Raw genomic sequence first — 20,836 nt, 5'->3', positions numbered from 1 at the left:
ACCAGACAGACAATTGTCTTGTCTGAAAAAATATGCCAGAAAGTCTCAAAGTCTTTGATACTTGCTTCAAGGCCCAGAACAGAGGGATGTAGTGAAACCCCAGAATTCCCCCTAATCTAGGGCAGAAAGCACTTACACACAACTTCTGTTAAACTTTCTTTCTTAAGATGCTGTTTTGGATAAGATGATCCCTTTCTAAAATATCTACTTTGGATCCTAGTAAACCCAATGGGCTAATTAAAAGACAAGGACATGGTTTTAGAAGGCTTCAGTTTAAATCCTGACCCTGATGGGCTTGATCAAATAATTTACCTTTATAAATTTAGACTAGTTATCCCTCAAACTTGGATAAATCTACGTAGTTCACTGTTATGCAGAATAAATAAGATAGTATGTACAAAGTGCCTGACTCAGTGTCTGTTGCACTCAAATAAAAGACACTGTAAAAATTCCTTAATATGACAATTAAGGCTCTCCATAGCTTGGTCTCAATCTTACTGTGAATCATAATCTTCCAGTGGCCTCTAACATGAAGTTCTTATTCCAGTCAAACCAGGTATCTAACAACTACCATCATTCAATTGCTCAGGTTGTTCCTGCTTTCTGGGCTACCTTCTCCCCAACTCTGACTATAATAATCCTACCTATCTTTCAAAACACAGTTTGAATCCCATTTTCTCCATGATGTTTTTTCTGACCACCAACTTTTTAAACAACTCATGAGATCTTTAATTATATACTTAAATATATTATAGCCACTAGGGCATGTCTTATTTCTTCTCTTATAGAACACATTTTAGAAGTATAACAAAATTTGTATAACTTCTTTATATATCCCCACAGTTATCTCTCACAGAGTCTGAAGCAGGACAGAGGTCTCAAATTATTGTTTTTCCCAACTGAGGAAATCCTCAATGAATAATTTGAAAACTGTTATTCAAGTCCAACTTGCTCACTTTATAGATGAAATTGTCACCAGAAAGGTGAAGCAGCTTTCAAGTTATGTAAGTAGTTTGGTGTTTAGAGCTAGAAGCAGAATTCAGGCTATCTGTGGCAAAGACTGAATGTTGTTCTTCAATACCCATTCTCTTCATAAGACTTCATAGCCATACGATTACCAATGAATAAACTTGACCACACAGAATAAAGGCTTCATTTGCCATCGATCCTTTATTTAAGAATAGACATGAGTTCAAGTAAAGGGGATGCAAATGAAAGTGCCACATAACTTCTCCTTTCTCTGCCATTTCCTTAATCCTGCTGCCTATAACATGGAGGTGATGGTAGAATTCCATGTTGGATCATAAGATTAAAGGCCACACCCTAGGGATGGTAGAGTAGAAAGATGAAGAACTCCCTGAGGCTTTTGAGGAGCAGAGCCACAATATCAGCTCCGGATTGCCTACTTCTAGACTTTTACATGGGAGAGAATAGACTACCTTTTTTATTTTAGAAATCTATTATTGATAGCCTAACATCTAATATCTTATTAACCCTCTTATTAGCTTTCTGCTGCCCTTTGTTTTTCATACTCCCTCCAGATATACATTTTAATTCATTCTTTAATCTGTCCAATCATTCACTCAAGAATCATTCAGTGTGCTCCTACATTCTGCTTAACATAAATCTAGGAGGGGACAGAGGTGACCCCAAAAATGAAATATATAGATCCTAACCTTGAAAGTCACAAGTATTTAACAACGACCTTAATTTTTCTCTCAAATCATATCACAGTTTATATATATGGTAAACATTCATCTCTGAATGTATTTTAGGTCAATCTCAAATAATCTCTCTCTCCCAATAATAAATTTTTAATTGGGGGAGCTGATGTGGTTCAGTAGTTGAGCACCAGCTTCCCACATATGAGGTCTCTGGTTCAATCCCCAGATCTAGTACCCCAAAAAACATTTTTTAAAAAATTGGACCATGTGTGCTTCTATTTACCAATTTTTTTAAAAACTTAAAAAAAAATTAGACCCCGTCTTCCTTTCTCCAAAATTTTCTTTAGCGGGAAACCTGATCCTTATGAGTTACATCAACAGGCTCCCCTTGGCTTCTGTGCTTGTTTGGAACTGTATGAAAACAGATAAACTGTTCTTAAAATTAATCCTTCCCTGTGGAAGGGAAGATTGTAAGCAGAAGGCTTTGATGAGTAAGTAGAAGCTTTTGATGAGGTTACTTCAGTTAAGGTTTGTTTCACCTCAGTCAGGATGGATGAATTCATACTGGAGTCCTTTATAAGAGAATTAAATGCAGACATTGAGAGAGAAAGTCACAAAGGGAGCAGCCAGAAGCTGAAATCAACAGAACCTGGAAGAGAAGGGAGAGACCAGAAGACGCTGCTGCCATGTGACTTGCCATGTAACAAGCTAAGAACTAAGGGCTTCTAGCTGCCAGCCCCTAAGACCATAGTCTTAGGGAAAAAGCATTGTCTTAGTGATGCCTTGATTTGGACATTTTCCTGGCCTCAAAACTGTAAGTTAATAAATTCCCATTGCTTCGGCTGAACCATTTCATGGTACTTGCTTAAGCAGCCTAGGAAACTAAAATACTCACTGACTTGTAGTTGTGTTGGACAATAAGGAACCACAAACAGGAGATCAGAAGGAAGCAAGAGAATGGAGTCTGTGTATTTATTTTCCTCAGCTCCCTCCCCATAGGGTCATCTCAGGCTAACTGTATTCTTCAACTGAAGGTCACTGTTCCTATCAAGGTGGGCCACTACGTGATTCTCTCCTACTGGGTTCTGGTAACTATTCCCTCCCTTCGAGCTGTTACTAACCCCAGGGAACTAAACTATGCTTTGTGGTTTCTTTACACACTGTGCACATCTTGTAAATAACCCATTTATTAAACCATCCTCAAATTATCCTAATTTGAGTCTGCCATCTGTTTCCTGCTAGTATTCTGACTGATACACCATGTGTCCCGACTTTCAGTTCAAAATAGATAGGCATCAGATACACATGCCACCCACCAAAAAACCATTAGGAAGAGGGCTGGAGTAGAGGGAAGACGCTTAGCAAAATTTTAGGGCATATAGGAATCTCAGGCTCTAAGAATATCATCACAATCACTAGCTTTTGAAACCAGATTTGGCTCTCTAGTACTTGAGCCATACCCAGGTCCTCTTTATTTCTCTTTTTCTTTGGGTATCCAGGACCAGACTCTGAATTTTAAACAGTCTAACTTTGAGAACTTTTATTTAGAAGTGGAATTTACTTCTAGGTGGAACCCACAGTCCCTAAGCAGAGTCCATTTCTCCACCACTTTTCCAAACCTCAAATATAGTATCTTGAGACTTGTCAATATACCTATTTTAGGGGCATAATTTATACTTTTTGAGGAAAAAGTATAAAACATAAAATCAAACTCTTACTTGCTTATTTTTTTATTTTAACCAGAAACCAAAGAGCAAGATCTATGGTGTCCTGCATTCAGTGTGCAAAACAACTTGAGATTTTCAGGTCTGGCAGGGTAGGGAGAGAGGAAAAGGGAGAAGGGAGGTGTGTTAGGCAGAATAAGGAACTCCCCAGATAACCCCCCCTCCCCATATAAATCTTAATCCTGGGAACTTGTGAATATGTTACCTTTCATGACAAAAAGGATTTTGCAGATGTGATTAAGGTAAGAATTTTGAGATGAGGAGATTAACCTGGATTATTTGGGTGAGTCCAACATAATCACAAGGGCTCATAAAAGCCAGTGAGGGAAGTAATAGAGTCAGTGTCTGAGTGATGCAGCATGAGGAAGACTCAACTAGTATTGCTGACTTGGAAGATGGATGGGAACCATGATCCAAGTAATGTGGGCAGACTCTAGAAGATGGAAAAGGCATGGAAACAGATTCTCCCCTAGAGCCTTCAGAAAGAATGCAACCCTGCTAATACCTTGATTTTAGTTCAGTGAGACCAACCTCAGACTTCTGGCCTCTAAAACTGTAAGATAATAAATTTGTGTTGTTTTAAGCAACCATATTTGTGGTAATTTGTTACATCAGCATTAGGACTAATACAGCAGGGAAGACTGAAATCTCCAGACTAGAAAAAAAACCTGGGCAGGGAAGAGGGATTGAGACCTGATGGATGGCACAGAGAGAGGATGCATGGCCATTAGTATAATCAAACTGCAAACCACTTATTAACCAGTAGTACAGGCAAGTTGGATTCACTAAGAAACAAATTTTTCTTCATCTCGGAGTCTCACATTCATAAAACAATTTCATACTATTTGTAACACCCTGCAAAAACCTCCATCTTTTCTCTGAGAGATTTTGGGATTTACCCAACTTTTGTATTTTGTTAGAGAGTTCTATCAGCCTCATTCAGAATAAAGACAAGCATTTGATTGTCTTGTACCTTATTCTATGACTTCCTGGTGCCCATAATAGAAAAGAATTATACAATAAAAGCAATTTATTTTTTAAAAGTTCCAGAGTATATATTCTAAAAAGCACCAACATTTATTATTTGCACTCTATAAAAATGGATTGCTAAAACCCGAGCCCCCCAGTCTGTTTCTCAAATCTTCCCAATCCCAGTGTAAGCCTTACCACACTCTGGCCCAGCTGCTCCCGAAAGAAATAATCCATGTTTCTCTTCTGCAGGCTGTCAAGGTAATGCTGGAAGCGAGTATATGTGTATGGGTAGCAGTAAGCAAACTGGTAAATATCTTCTTCTCGGTCAAAACAAAATGCAAAGGACATCACATAATTCTTCCGGTGATCTGGACAGCGGTAGTAGTAAACATTTTTAGGTGGCAGCCTTTGCCTGAAAGATACAAATAAAGAAATTTGGGGATGTAAGACAATAGTTCAAACTTCAAAAAGTAAAAAACAAGAATAAATGTCCAGAAAAAAACCCCCAGTTACATCAAGAACCCAAGGCTGGGGAGAAAATGTGCATAAAACTTATGGTCAAAAACATAGATGGGCATCTGGTAGCACTATGTTCAAATTCCAGCTTTAGACTTTATAAACTTTTGGAAAATGTAAAGTTAAAGAAAGATGAACAAATTTTATTCATTCATCTGTTCAACCAATTTTTGAACACTTATTACATGCCCAGGCATCATGCTAAGTTCTTGACATACAATGGTAGATAAGATAGGCAAGGTTATTATAGTGTGGAAGCTGTCAGTTAAAAATTAAAAATGAATAGGCAATATAGTTACAGAGACTAAAAATTGCCTTGAGGGGAAATAAAGAGTGCAATGTTATAGAGAATAAATAGGGGAGGTCTATTTTTCCCAAAGAAGTCAGTTTTCTTCATTATGAAGCTCATTCAGAGCTTTTAATAAGCTAATATATGTCACAAATATTCACGGGGCAGAAAGAATATCAAACATATCTCCAAATTATTATTATTATTTTATATAAAGCATTCTACGAGACTAATTTTCCACAGGAAATACTGCTTTAAAATTTGCTGTATGGGCAACTTTGCTAAGCCATCATAATCATTTTCCAGAAAGGAACACTGAGACACATATAGAAGAAAAGGAAAAAAATGTTCCAGTTATAGTTCCTGTAATTTTTTACATTAACTCGCATCACAGGCTCACAGCACCCTAACATACTTTATGATATCCAAACTCTTCATGCTGCTTCCCTGCAAGAAATGCCTCTCATATTTGTCTCTTCAAATCCTGCTAATCTTATAAAATCCATGTCAAACTTTTCCATGATCTTCCATTAAAAATTCTAACCTCACATTTTATAGTAACTCTTGTTTTTTTTTGACAGCTTCATAAGCCTTATCCACCAGGCTCAGATAGGTAGTTCCTTAATGGCAAGGGTATTTCTGGAGATTAGTGGCACAGTGAGTGGAGGATGCAAGGCTTGCCTATAGGAAGCATTCTGAGAAGCACAGGGGCATATGGAGGAAGGTGTGAGAAGGAAATTGTACAGATGAAGTTAAGGAAAATGGGAATGGTGCTGGTTCCAGGTAGAGCAGCCTAGAGAAAATCATTAAGAGATGCAATAGATTTCATTCTTCATCGCTTCATGAGAGCAGCTAAATCTCTGGTTTGCTTTTCCTACCAACAAACGGCCTTTGGTTGACATTTGGCTAGAACAACACAGTCCATTACCAGACTGGAGTCAGTCAGACCCTCCTTTTCCTCTCTGGTGTCTGGCTGGTATGGATGCCCACATTATAAATATACCTTCCCTATGCAAACAGGACTCTCTCCTAATTCCAATCCTATCTTCCCCCCAAATAGTTATAATAGTACTCCTGTCACCAGCTCATCTATTCTTATCTCTCCCCACAATTTGTCACAGCTAATCTCTTGGTGAGTCACAGGGAGGGGGAGAAAGAGTGAGGGAGTGCTCAGATATAAGAAAAGCATTTATACACCCTGTTGTCTAATCAGATCACCATCTTATCAGGGGTTGATGGGCAATAGGGGTAGGAGGAGAGAGACAGTGCTATATATTGCTAGCTGAGTTTTTATAACAAAAAGACAATGCTCAATTCTTGAATTAACCTTTTTGTCCTAGATACTTTATTGTTTATTTTTCAAAGTTTATTTTATAGCTTTTTTTTTTTCTCCATGCCTTCTGGAGAAGGACACCCACACACTGTGGCAGCAGCTGCTTCTATTAATTCCAGACCATTAAAAAATTAAAATTAAACCCAATTACTTAGGCAGGTTTAGAGCCAGGGAATAGCTGAGAATGACTATTCCCTCTGGCCATGGACAGGAACAATATTCCTACTTCCGGTAGCTGCTGGCAGAACGCGAATGCAACCAGAGACTTCAGGGACAGGCTCCCATGCAAGGAGAGGCTATAAGTTGTGTACCCTTTTTTTCCAATCCAGATTCATGAGAGGCCCAAAGAAGAAGACACTGGACAAGAAGCTAGGAGACAAGGGTTCCAGTCCAAACTTTAGCTGCCCCCTCTCTCTGTCTCTCTGTAAAGTTTGGTTTGTAAAATGTGTTCTGTAACCCTCTCAGGGTTGCTATGAAACTCATATGTGAAAATGACTGTATTTTGAAAACCATCATTTGCTGGGATATGAAATGGTGAATGAAACAGTATCAGAATGGTGGGTGCTTTGAGATAGAGTAGCAGGCTATAGTTGTAAGGTTTTGGGATTGCTCTAAAGTTTTACATCCCACTTATTTTGTTCCTGTTTCATGGTTAGTATAATAATAATGGCACAGAAACTGAAATCACTAGACTGGAATTTTGCAGAGAACCTTATATAAAGAGCAATGTTGGGAATTGAATTATACCTTTCACAAAAGGCATGCTCAGATCCCAACCACTGGTCCTAAGCATGTGAACCCATTTGCAAATAGGACCTTTGAAGATGTTACTAGTTAAGGTGAACCCAAACTGAAGGAGGGTATTGTTACATGGCTGGAGTCCTTGTAAGCAAAGGAAATTGGGCACAGAAGGAGAAATAATAGGAGAAGAAAGAAGATGAAAGTCAATGGAAATCAGAAAAGAAAGAGGATATTTCTTAGTTTGCAACAGGGCTGCCCATGCAAAGTATCAGAAATGGGTTGGTTTTTATGAATATAATGGGAATTTTATTTAGGGTAAAAGCTTACAGTTCCGAGGCTATGAAATGTCTAAATCAAGGCATCAGCAAGGATGCTTTCGCACCAAAATCAGCTACTGGTGATCCTAGGGTCCTGCCACATGGCAAAGATGATCACCAAGTTCTGCTGGGATACCTGCCTTCCCCTTCAGAATCTACCATCTCCTAGAGCTAGGCTATGGGCAACCAGGCAATGGGCTTGTCTCTTGGGGAGCCTTCTCTCAATCTCCCTTTCTTCCAGAGTTCAGTTATGGGCTATCATGTAAATGGCTTGTCTCTTCAGGCTTGTGGTACTTTGTGGGCCCAGCTTCTTGGGGGCTTTGTGCTTAAACTGTGGCTGCTAGCAATCCTTGAGTCCTCTCTCACCTGGCAGGATAAAAAATGGCAGCTTCTTTTCTCTGTGTGTCTCTTTCTGTATCTCTAGTTATATAAAGCCCCAGTTAGAGGGTGGACACCCAACCTGAATCAATACTCACTGACATAGTCCAATCAAAAAGACCCCATACCCAGAGGAATCACTTAGTTCAAGAATATAATCTTTTTTTAAAATGGAGATTCATAAAAGAACCCCAAATTGCCACAATCACCATGTGACCAAAAAGCCAAGGAGCCCCAAGGATCACTGGCAGCAAGCTCCACGCCATAATCTTTGAGGACAAAGCATCGCCTTGCTCACATCTTGATTTGGACTTCTCCTAATCTCAAAGCCATGAGCCAATAAATTTTCATCGTTGAAGCCAACCCACTGCAGGGTATTTGTTTTAGAAGCTGGGAAACTAATAGTCACCCAATAAATATTTTGAATAAATGAATAAATGAATCAGACAGTCTGGACCTTAAAGGAACAGATAGAACTGTGTTTGATTCCAGCTCTGGATGCCTTTTAGAAATGTCATTGTGTAGTAGAAAGAATGCAGATTTGGGTTCTAATCCACTTCCATTACTCTTCAGTCATGTGGGTTTCCATTTTCATAAAACGAAAATAATATCTAACTCAGGAAGTGTTGTGAAGATTAGAGATTGGTGCCTGTCATGTAGTAAGTGCTCAAGTTAACTGTGATTATCATCATGCTCTCGATAAATGGTAGTTGGCATCATGCTACACTTAGTTCAGAGCAATGAATTCCAAGTTTATATTAAGGTGTGCTTGGGGTATAAAGTAGGTAGAAGAGGCAGGGTAAGTAAACTAGCAAAACTTGACAAGGGATGTAGAAGTAAAGCAGTGCAGCTTAAGAGGACTCCAATGTTTCAAATTTGTACTGTCCAGATTGGGCATGACTACAAGTTTCAGTGTGCCTGGGATAACTGTTGTACCAGCACCTTATCTGATTTAGCATTTGTGTCCATTTTTTAATTTTTTTCCAATGAGGACAGATTACTAATAATAGCATTATAATAATTAGGATAAGTCCAGTACATTTCCACATTTTACTTCTAGCTTCTTCTCTAGTCTAATGTAGTAGTGTCTGAGAGACATGTGCAATAAAGTTCTCATTTGCACACATGGTTATGACAGAAAACCAGAAATAACATTATTCTCTCTTCTGACCTACCCCAGATACAATGTATCCAAAACCTCCCTTTCTAGGAGGTGTGCTCTCTGATAAAACTCAGAGTGTACTGATAGAGGAGGGTAGTTAACTTCTTGAGGACTGGAATCATAGTGGGAAAAGTATTCAAAGGTTATACCAGCCAATTGTGCTGTGGTCATGCGGCAGCCTGTGAGGTACACAGATCTTCCAGGTTATTTGTTAGTGGAATTGATAGGAAATATGAAAAAGTAGAGGTTAAGTTAGTGTGAAATATGTTTGGAAAATAAATTCTGAGCAGTACGGTTTATAAAGTATTTATTGTATAGTATATATATACAAAAAAGTATATAGTATAAATCTAATTTTTAAAAATTTTGTTTTTCTAGACATTCTAAAAAATGTTCACAACAAACTCTCTAATCAGCAATGAGATAAAAATATAAATGTGTATGTTTTAGAAAACTTAACTACTGTATTTCCCTTTCTTATGAAAGTCAGGGATGAACATGTAATAAAACAAAATGTTTGTCAATATTTATGATGTACCATAGCAGATGTACTGATTAACATGACCACTGAAAACCAGAAGACACAAATCTGCTAAAGAAACACCAGCAAATACATCAAAAGTTGAGTTATTTTAAAACACTACTTTTAAGATTATAATTTATACATGCAAGAGGAGAAGCAAGGAATAAAAATTATCAAAATTATTTTTAAAAAGTCATAATTTAAATGGTGTGGATTATTATTTAGATTAAATGTTTGTTTTAAAATAATTTCAATCATTTCTAATTCCAAGTTTTCTTAGGTATAAAGATAAAGTGATAGTTTTCTTAGGTATAAAGATAAAGTGATAGTGTTTTCTTAGGTATAAAGATAAAGTGATATGTTAAATTAGCATAATTAAAACCAGTATTTTATTATCAGAGTCATCAGATATTTCAAACAGAAAATAATTCAACTTAATTCCAATATAATTCAATTGTTTTATATCCAATTCATGAAATCAGTAAAATTGACATTCTCTGAAAGTATCCATCTTATCCCTAGTGATACTGCAAATTCAGTAAAAATTTTCAACACTAAAGATAAAAACATTTAACTGTTGTGATGATAATATGATTACAAATTTTGGTGAATGTAACATACTTGATAAATCAAAAAGCCTATGGAGCAAAACATTATTTTGAATTGGTTTGAGGTGGTCACATAATTCATAATTGTGTTCAAACAAGCTTCTATTTTCTGTCTTCAAAATAGAAGCCTTACAAAATAACTGAATATACAATTTTTGTGATGAAGCTAATGTTAAATAATTTTAAAAATGCTTTTTTTAAAGTTTCAGTAAAGTAGACCATACTTTCTTTACTATTAGCCATCAATGGGATTTTAGAAATTTTGAGCCTTTAATAAGTTGCTTTGTTAAACCAACTTTGATTTTGCCTTTTTTTAGTTAATGAGACCTCTAAATTCTGGTTGCACTGTAGTCAGAATCAATTGGAAATCTTTAATCAAATATTCAACAAATGAAGCACCAAGGTACTTCAGCTTTTAAAGCCTTTATCAAATTACAATTACTGAATACAAAGCTTACAAACAAAAAGGCATGACATTTATCTCTACAAAACCAAGGGAGGAACTGAATAAATTAAATGATGAAATTACAATTGGAGTACAAGATTTAATTTTGGAAATTCAATGATTATGCTTTGGAATACTTTAATTTGAGGAGATTCTTTTGATGGAACTCCTACTTTAAATTGAATATTTATATGTTGCACCAGAATGAAATTAAAATGAAAAGGCTTACTACAGTTTTGTATCACCAATATTTAGTGACTATTTAAAAGAATCATAAGGAGAGGAATATTATTTGATAAATGTTTTATTTAAAAAATCAAAGAAAATTTATCTGAAGGGAATAAAAAATAGTATAACTATGAAAACATTTGTACTGGGATATTTCTATGTTTTAATACTAAAAAAATTATCACTGAGAATGCCCTCTATTTAAGAGATTTTGTTCTAAGTTTATTAGGTACCTCAGCACCTATAGAGAGATTGTTTCTTATTTTAAAATATCATGGTCTATAAAGAGTCAGTTGAATGTGTCAAATGACCTTGAATTGAAGGTTGAATGCAGATCAGCAGAATATCACTGTCTACATATAATAACATGACTTTAAATTGCTGTTTGACCTAATGTAAGGGGGAAATGGAAAGAAGAAATGAGTTTATATGGCTACGAGTCTCTAAAAAAAGAGTCTGGAGGCTTTCAGAAGGATTGCCCCTAAGCACAACGGAGCAGAGTCTAAGAGACAGATAAAGTAGATACAACCCCAGGTATTCGTTCCTTTGAGGGCTAAAGCGACCCACGGGTTCTATGGTCATGGCAGATGGGGTTTACTGCCATGGCATATGGCCCTTCTTTGGAGCCGGTGTTTCTGCGTGATGGAGCTGGACTCAGATGGGATCTCTTTGCACAAGACTTTCATGCTACTTTACTGGAATTGTAGTTGGTGTTGGGGTTTAAGATATATTTAGGGTATTTGAATCTCTGGACTGACAATATGATAGCCAGGCCCTGAGCCCCAACAGACTTCAGCTCCTACAATCTGATTTATTGGACTCACCTCACTCAGCTAAGATGGAGTTGAAGAAGGACAACCACCACACCATGGAGTCTAGAGGGCCTACAACTGAAAGCAAGAGGATTGCATCCAGTATCCATGTGGAATCTGAGCCTCCTCTTGACATAGAGGTGCAACGGACACAACCAATCCAAGGTCCACAGAGAAAAGGTGGCATTGGAGTGGGAAAAGTGGACATGGTGGCTGATGGGTATGGGGAATGGCAGGAAGAGATGAGAGGTGGAGGCGCCTTTGGGACTTAGAGTTGCCCTGGATGGTGCTTCAGGGGCAATCACCGGACATTGTAAATCCTCCCAGGGTCCACTGGATGGAATGTGGGAGAGTATGGGCCATGATGTAGACCATTGACCATGGGGTGCAGAGATGCCCAGAGATGTACTTACCAGGTGCAATGGATGTGTCATGATGATGGGAGTGGGGGTTGCTGGGGGGGGAGTGGTGGGGTGGGGGTGGTAGGGTTGAATGGGACCTCATATTTTTTTAATGTAATATTTTTACAAAATCAATAAAAAAAAAAAAAGAAAGAAATGCAACTCTTAAGAAGATTGACAGCATGGTAATCTTAAATGAAAAATACTAAGATCATATTAGAAAAGTTATTCAGAAAAATACCAATGGCATAGTGTTAGATATAGGCATAGCTAAGAAACTGATTAAAGTATGTCAATGTACACATAAAAATAACTGCTTTGATTTTAAGAAAATAAATGTCTAAAATTTTGCTTTAATGCACATGGATGCATATTAATTTTAGTTTTATTAGTTTTATTTTATTTTAATTTAAAAATTTTTTAGGAAGTACTGGAAATTGAACCCAGGACCTTGCACATGGGAAGCAGGCACTCAACCACTGAGCTACATCCACTTCTCAATTTAATTTTAAAAAATAGTTTTTGAAAATAATTGTTTTCTAAGTCCACCAATATAGTAAAATCAATTTGGTGGTCACTGTATCAATATTTCTAAAGCATGCAAAAGTTATGCTGGACATTAGATATCCTGCCATAACCCACTGAATATACTGGGAGAGAGTGTAAACTACAATGTAAACTATAATCCATGCAGTGCAGCAGTGCTCCAAAAAGTATTCACCAAATGCAATGAATGGGCCACAATGATGAAAGAGGTTATTGATGTGGGAGGAGTGGCAGGGTAGGAAGCGGGTTATGTGGGAACTGCTTATATATTTAATGTAATATTTTTTGTGATTTATGTATCTATAAAATAAAAGACAATTTATTATTAAAAATAAATAAAAACAAATAAATAAAATAAAATAAAATAAAATGTATCTCAGTTGGGCTGGTAAATTGAATGACCATCCTATCCACCTGATTGCTCCTCTTGGTTGTCTCAAAAGCACCTCAGGTTTAACTTAATTAAAATTGACCTCCTGACCCCCTCAAATCTGGATTTCCAGAAGTTCTCAATCTCAGTGAATGAACTCACCATCCATCTAATTGGACAAGCCATAAACTTTGTGGTCAACCTTGAGACCTTCTTTTCTTTTACTTTTTCATTCATTCATCCATCTATCTATCAATCCATCCATCCACCCATTTCCAGGGAAGCAGAAGTAAAAAAACCAAAAAAATGCCATGTATTGAGAGAGAGAGAGAGAGAGAAGGGGTGGGGGGGGAGAGAGAGAGAGAGAGAGAGAAAGAAAATGAATCTATAATATGATGTTTGGTAATAAGTATAATGAATATAAATAAAGCAGGATAAGAAGACAGAAGGTAATGAAGTTCTTTTTTATGTTTTTTAATTAGGATTTTCAGGAAAGACTTTCTGAGAGGTAAATATTTAATAGAAACTAGAATGATGTGAGGGAATAAACCATAAATTTATCTAAGAAAAGAGTGGTCAAGAGGGAACAACAAGTGTTCAAGGGAAGGAATAAGCTCCATATTTCTCTAGGAACATTAGAAAAGTCAGTGTGATTGAAGAGGACTAAGTGAGAAGGATAGTGGTAGAAAATGAGTTAGAAAAGGGAGGAAGAACTTTGTATGAGATGCCATTGTAGGCTGGAGATATGGAAAGTGATCAAATTATTTGCTCTACATTTTAAAAGGAGCTCCTGGGTAGAAAGTAGTCTGTGAGTGGGATGGGGGTGGAATGGAAACAAGGAGATGAGTTAGGGAATTACTGCAATGATATAGGCAAGAGATAATGATGGTTTTGGTTAGTGATGTAGTAGCTGTAGGGGCAGTGAGAGGTTATGAGATCTAGAATCTTTTTTTTTTTAATTTTTAAAATATTTTTTTATTTTTAAAAAGATACATAGATCATACAAAACGTTACATTAAAAAAATATGAGGACCCCATATACCCCACTCCCCGCCCCACCCCCCCCATCACCAAAATCTTTCATTAGTGTGGTATATTCATTGCATTTGATGAATACATTTTGGAGCACTGCTACACAGCATGGAGTATAGTTTACATTGTAGTTTACACACTCTCCCAGCCCATTCAGTGGGTTATAGCAGGATATAGAATGTCCTGTCTCTGCAATATCATTTAGGACAAGTCCTGAAAATGCCCCCATATCACACTTCTTCTTCCCTCTCCCTGCCCTCAGTAACTCCCGTCGCCACTGTCTCCACATCAATGATACAGTTTTTTCCATCGCTAGAGTCACAATAATTCTATAGTAGAATACCAGTAAGTCCACTCTAATCCATATTTTATTCTATTTTGGAATAAAATCTATTTTGAAGGTAAAGATTTTAGGATTTGTTGGTAGATTAGACATGAGATATGAATGTAAGAGAGAAGTCAATCATGATATTGTTTTTTGGCTTTCTAACAAGGAGAAAGATATCACTAACTGAAAGTTTCACATTTTGCATATCACTAAGATCTTTAAACTCCACCTCCTAAAGATTTCCACTTGTCTCCATTTTCGGTTTTCACTAGTTTGCTGAAAATGCTCTCCCTCCCCACCGCTTCCTTTTTTCAACTCCTCCCCTTTCCAAAACTTAACTTGATCATATCACTCCCAGGATTAAAACTCTTCAACAATTTCCAATTATACTGGAATGTAATCCAAAATCTTTAATATGACTTTTTTCACTTCCTCAGATGCACCAAGTCCATAGTCCATCTCAGGGTCTTTGAACGCTGTCCATCCTCTTCTCCACAATACATCCCTCCCTTGCCTCGCTGGCTTCTGCCCTTCTTTTTTTGTTTTAGAGCAAATAGTATCTTAATCTCCCTCAGAGCAACTAGGCCCATTCCCTCAAAGCACTAATCACAATTTATAATTATATATGTATCTGTGCTTGCTTATAATTTATATTTCAAACTATGTTGTAATTTCTATGTGGGCAGGGACAGTATCTGACTTTTGCTCATCAGTGAATAGTCTGCTCATTGTTTGCTTGTTGTCTTGCTCATTGTTTTTGCTCATTGTTTGCTCATTGTTTGTTTGTCTTTTTTAGGCAGCGCTGGGAACTGAATCCAGGACTTCCCATGTAGGAGGCAGGCACTCAGCTCAACTGCTTGAGCTACAACCGCTCCCTAGCCCAGTTTTTATGTGTTTTTTTCTTTCTCCTTCAGAGAACAGTTTATTTTCATTTTGGAAAAGGTATAACCAGCACCTGGAACTCGGTGTTTCTCGAATCATTTTCCTATTTCGTTTGAGAACCAAAGTCTCTTCGGAATTTTGTTCGTTTGGATCTCCGCGCCCCGGGTGGGAGGGAAAGTGTGTTCCCTTCCATAGGGAATGTGTGACATGGTAATAATCTATCACTAAACCCAAGCAGCGACTGGCAGGGACAGCCGCACCTGCGCTCGGGGAAGCTGGCTGCTCTCCGGCCACCACCGGGCACGGGGGCTTGCCCCTCTGCCTAACGACCGCTCAGAAACTCTGACATTTCTCCCTTAAAGTCTCAATAGACATAATAGAAATTTCCGTCAAACAAGCACTGACATTTACATTAAAAAATAGTGCAAAATCTCAACATTTATATAAATAATTATAAACCCCTGCTTTGTAATTTTTTTACAAGATAATACACACTTTCTGAGTTGACACTCCAAAATTGCCATTTTTTTCTCCTCTAGTTCAGCAAACAACTTTTAAAAAAAATAGGCCTCTTCTAATACAAAAATACTCCTGCCCTTGCACATAAGATTCTCTTATTATATATATATATATAAAATATTGCAGATCTTTAAACAAAGGTTTTGTGCAAATATGTCTTTAATGTGTCTTTAAAGTGAAATCATCATAAACAAAAGCATTCACGCACGCAGCTCAACTAGAAACAGAAGATTAATCTAGATTTTTTTTTCTTTTCTGCCTTCCAGACACAGCTCGACAAACAAACGTGCTTTCTTAGCTTGTGCACTCAGACCACACATAACATGTATATATTTATACACAGAGAGGTGTGCCAGGAGGGCTACGTGCTGCCCTGGGGGGCGTCCCCATCTCCCCTTTTCTCCTTGAAGAAGTGCGGAGTGTTTTTGCCTCTTGCTCGCGGCGGCCGCGGGGCCTTCTTAGAGAGGTGTCCTTTCGCTTTCTCCTTCTCTCTGCCCCAGACAGCCGGCTGAGCCCTCCGGGTGGGAGATGTGCGCGTGGGTGAGCCTCGGCCCCTGCAGCAAGGAGGGCAGCCCGGTGCCCTGCTGGTGGTGGAAGGCGGAAGACCCCGGGTAGTGCCCCATGACCTCGCTGGAGGTGCGGGGCGGCCCTCCATGCGCCCGCCGCCGCCGTAGCACGTGGCACTCAGGCCCGAGTTACTGCTGGGGGGCAGGGGCCCCCAGAACACGGCGCTGTCCATCAGGTCACTGTGGAAGACGGTTCTGTTGGGGGGTGCCCGCACCGACTCCGGGGTCAGCTCCAGCTGCAGCTCAGGGTCCTGCAGCTGGAGCGCGCAGGGCCCCTGGTAGGTCAGGGGCTCTTTGCCGCCTGACAGCGAGATGGTGGGGGGCAAGTCGATCTCGTGCTGCAGGTAGGGGTACGTGGGCTGGAAGCGGTGCAAGTGGTCCCACTGGGCGAAGGGGGGCACGGCCAGGCTGTTGCCGGGCTGTGTGGGGCATAGACCTGCGCCTAGCCCAGTTTTTAAAGATGAAGTATTTGAGAGTTAAAGAGAACTTCAGTATTATGCCAGTTTTATATTGCTCCTGAATAGAACTTGAATTTGAACCCAGTTCTGTCTGACTCCAAAAACCAAAATGAAACACCTTAAATAGAGAGGGGAGCTAGGATTAGCTGCTCTCTGAGGGATCTTCTACAAGTGTGTAGTTATATATGCAAGTGTGATTCTAGAAGAAGGGATGCCTTTCAGGGAAAATTGTGCTCAGGAGGTAAGCCAAATTGGGTGCTAATCCCAAATCTTCCCTTCAGGCAGCCAGGGTTTCTCTCTCTACTAAAATTCTATGCGCATTCAACTTGGACAAAAAACTGGACTAATAATTCCAGCTTTCACATTACAAATCTAGATATATTAAAAAATCTATCCTTTGGCTCAAACACTTGGATAGAAAGAGAACACAGTTCAATTAATTTCCTGGACCCTTGATCTTGTCATGATAAAAAAAAAGTGACATTGTGCATATGTACTTGCTTGTGTGTTTAGTTATTCTAGATCCAAAATGGAATTGAGAAAACTGATAGAAATTTATTTAACACAAAAGTAAATAATAAGTAAGTGAACAAATAATAAGGAAATCAAAACAAGATATTATGGGTAGGAAAATGAAACAAAGTTTTATATCATGGTTAATACAAACAAATGCATACCATAAGATCTTTTGCACTCATTGGAGATGGGCTTTAAATTTGAGCTTCCTAGTAGCCAAAGCAAAGAGAAACTATAAGCAGTCGTGTGATTCTTAGAGTTCATAAAATAAAAAATAAACCAGTTGTTTGGAGCAAGAATAAACCAGTAATGGACAATTATTCCTGTTCATGTAACATGACAGATTTCTCTCATGCATTCACGTTTTCTTACCATATTTATAGTAAACTCATTTTAAAAATTCATTCAGACTATGTTTACAGAGCTCCTCAGTGCAGGCCAATGGTAGTATATCAAAGTGCAATTCTGCAAAAGCAACTCTATGAGGCACCAAGATAATGAGTCCAGATATGCGGATCACAGATTATCTAGCTTTTTCCAAAGACATAAAAATTAGTGAACTGTGTATACTCAGGCAAGCTTCCATTATTATTTTTTGCAACTAGACTTTTGTTTAAAACAGGGTAGCAGAGAATATAAGGCTCCTATTCCTGTCAAATTCCAGGAAAAGAGATATTCTACTTTGGTAGCTCAAGGTATAGTCCCATATTCTTATAGTCAGCTAAGAGTAGGGTAGATTAGATATGCTCTTTTGAAAATAAGAGCTAAACAAAATTATGCCTAAGTAGATGACCAAGGAAGAAGACGTGGGTAGGGCCAAGATTATTGGAAAAATATACAGAACCTGATCTAATGCACTGACAATTGGCATAGAACTGTGGACTTTTTGGCTTTAGAAAAACACTATATTTTCTCTTTTAATTAGAATTGAAATTTCAATGGAATTTTTGGCTACTGTCTTGAGCTTGCCAGGCCTTCCTTACATTCAAAGAGATAAAATCATGAGAATAACTATAAATCCACTAAGGAGTATATTCACCCTGAATTTGAAATGCCACTTTGAGAAAAGGGAGTCTGGAAAAGTTTCCCAGTCAGTGATTGTGTATTAATAAATAAAAAGGCAGCTATGATAAAGAGAAAGCAGCATATGGGATGAAAACACTACAAGTAAATTGTCTGCAGAATGTTGCAGTAATCCCTATGGCATGTGTTTACTGGAGAATGATGGGACTTTTGTCAACACATGTAGAGCAAACAATGGGAAAAGTCTCCCATATATAATTCATCATTCTATCAAGTTAAATACACAAATATCTCAATTGTAGGTTGGCACAGAATAAATATTTAAAAGCTTCCCACAGTGCTCTAGGACATCATTGTTGCCATTTCAAACAACACCAAGAAACAAGCATTTCCCTCATTCAGAGTTACTGGCAAGACTTGCTTCTTTTGGTCAAAGAGGACCATTCTTGTTATGCTGGCAGTTAGTGCTCCCATTGGACAGAGACTTCAAGCTAGAAAAAAAAATGTATCCAATTATACTCATAGGTGTGCCTTATTTTTAAATGAGTTTGGTATAGGCTCCCATATTCCCTAAAGATACTTTTTATCATAGTATCTACTTCACTTCAGTAAACTTGTGTGTGTGTTTCTCCCTCTCCTAGAAAGAAATTACTTGAGAAGAATGAGCTTTCCTTATTTGTCTTAGAACATCACATAGTGGATGCTTAAAATTGACTAAGAATAAATGAATGAATGCAAAAAACTTTTCTTCTTCACAAAAGTATTTGATTAACTAATTTGTTTATTTTTATAATACATATATATTTATTAAAGAAGTTGTGAGCTTACAAAGCAATCACCCATAATGGGCAGAATCCCCATATATCACACAGTCACCACCACCCTGCATTGTTGTGGAACATTTGTTACATATCATGAAAGTACATCATCAAAATATTACTACTAACTATGGTCCATAGCTTAAATTTGGTATATTTTTCCATTCATCCTACATTATTAACAACATGTATTAATATTGTACATTTTTTATAATTCATGAAATAATGTTCTTATATTTGTACTAACCATAGTCCATTATCCAAAATATTTGATTTTTGAGTTATTGTTACCTCACATATCCTCATGTTCTATGCCCGTGAACATGGCTAATTAAATCATAATAGGTACATCAAGAAGATTCTGTACAATAAATTGTATAAGAAGATTTTACATATAATTTATCAGTTGAAATCTGATTCTATTTAAAAAACTGTACTTCACATGAACATTTGTTGGATGGTTAACTATATATAACCAGATGTATCTTCAAACTAACCCTGTGTTGAGTTCCCCAGGTAGTTTGAAAACAGGGTGAAAATTAGCCAAGCACATGGATGATGACTTCCTACAATTCACTAATTTCCAAATCACTCATTCTTTGAACAGTCACTGTTTTTCCAAGTCAATTTCTTTTTTTTTTCCAAAAGACAATATTAAGATTTTAAACCCAATGAAGATATAAGCTACATAAATAAACAGTAACTAAAAATAGTGTGAGTTACAAAAATAAAGCTGTTCTTTGTACCCAGTAAGTCATTGGAGGGAACTACAGAAGCAATCACTTGCTTCCAAATTCAATTGCCCGCAGGGATGACTCCTTCATGTCATCTGGAGGCTTAGTTTGTTCCTCTGACTGGCCCATGTCTTCCTGTTTCTTGGTATAGACTGTAATTTTTGTTAGTGTCCTGGCATCTGATTTACTAGATGTATTTATTCTGGATTCGATTTTTCTTTAGTCTAAGGATTTCTATTTGATTAGCTTTGTGCTACAACCCCTCTTAGATGCTTGGTTTAACTTAATTTGGAACTTTATAGTGACTAGTGTTTAGCCAATCTAAATATTTTTCAGCTCTCTTTCATCTTTTTCTTGAAACCTTTCTCCCTTGCTGGTTGCAGAATAGAAGCCAAGGATGGGGTTGATACTGTAAGTCATGAAGGCTGAAGCTACCCATGTTGTCCCAGGAACTGATGAAGATTCTACCATCTTTTCCCCTGCCATGGGTAGAAATAGAGCCACAGCTGTGTGCAGTAATTTAAGCCATGAAGACCAAAATCATCCACAATTGTCTGTAGAGACTGATGAAACTCCACACCTCTTTTTACCCCAACTGGGGTGGGAATGGAGCTGCACTTATGGGCACCAAACTAAGCTATGCAGTTTAAACCTGGCTACAGTTGTCCAAATAGACTCACAAACCACTGACCCCCTCTTCTCCCCTGCCAGGGGCAAGTATGGAGCCACAGGTGTGTGCAGCAGTTTTGCCTGAGTGGGCTGAAAGCAGCTACAGTTGCCCGGAGAGGATGAGGGTGCACTACCCCTCCTCCCCCCGTCAGGGGTGGTGATGAGCCACAAGTTTGCCCAACAACTAATCTATGTGGGCTGAAAGTGGCTGCAGTTGCCCAGAGGGGCTGAGGGAGCACTGTCCATCATCATGTCTTGTCAG

The 20,836-nt window shown here is 38.0% G+C and overlaps 1 protein-coding gene and 1 pseudogene across 1 annotated transcript in view; both read right to left on the bottom strand.

The window, feature by feature from the left end:
• AGBL4 (AGBL carboxypeptidase 4) overlaps positions 1 to 20,836 on the bottom strand; it is a 1,887,457-nt gene that overhangs the window by 606,990 nt on the left and 1,259,631 nt on the right. The window contains exon 5 of the mRNA XM_058303613.2: positions 4,556 to 4,772. Coding sequence (XP_058159596.1) covers positions 4,556 to 4,772 — 217 coding nt within the window. The remainder of the gene's footprint in view (positions 1 to 4,555; positions 4,773 to 20,836) is intronic.
• On the bottom strand, positions 16,152 to 20,034 carry LOC139439576 (protein TMEPAI-like; annotated as a pseudogene).

This window comes from Dasypus novemcinctus, chromosome 9 (genome assembly GCF_030445035.2).
Source record: "Dasypus novemcinctus isolate mDasNov1 chromosome 9, mDasNov1.1.hap2, whole genome shotgun sequence".
Classification (NCBI taxonomy): Eukaryota; Metazoa; Chordata; class Mammalia; order Cingulata; family Dasypodidae; genus Dasypus; species Dasypus novemcinctus.
This window is presented reverse-complemented; position numbering and strand designations above follow the sequence as displayed.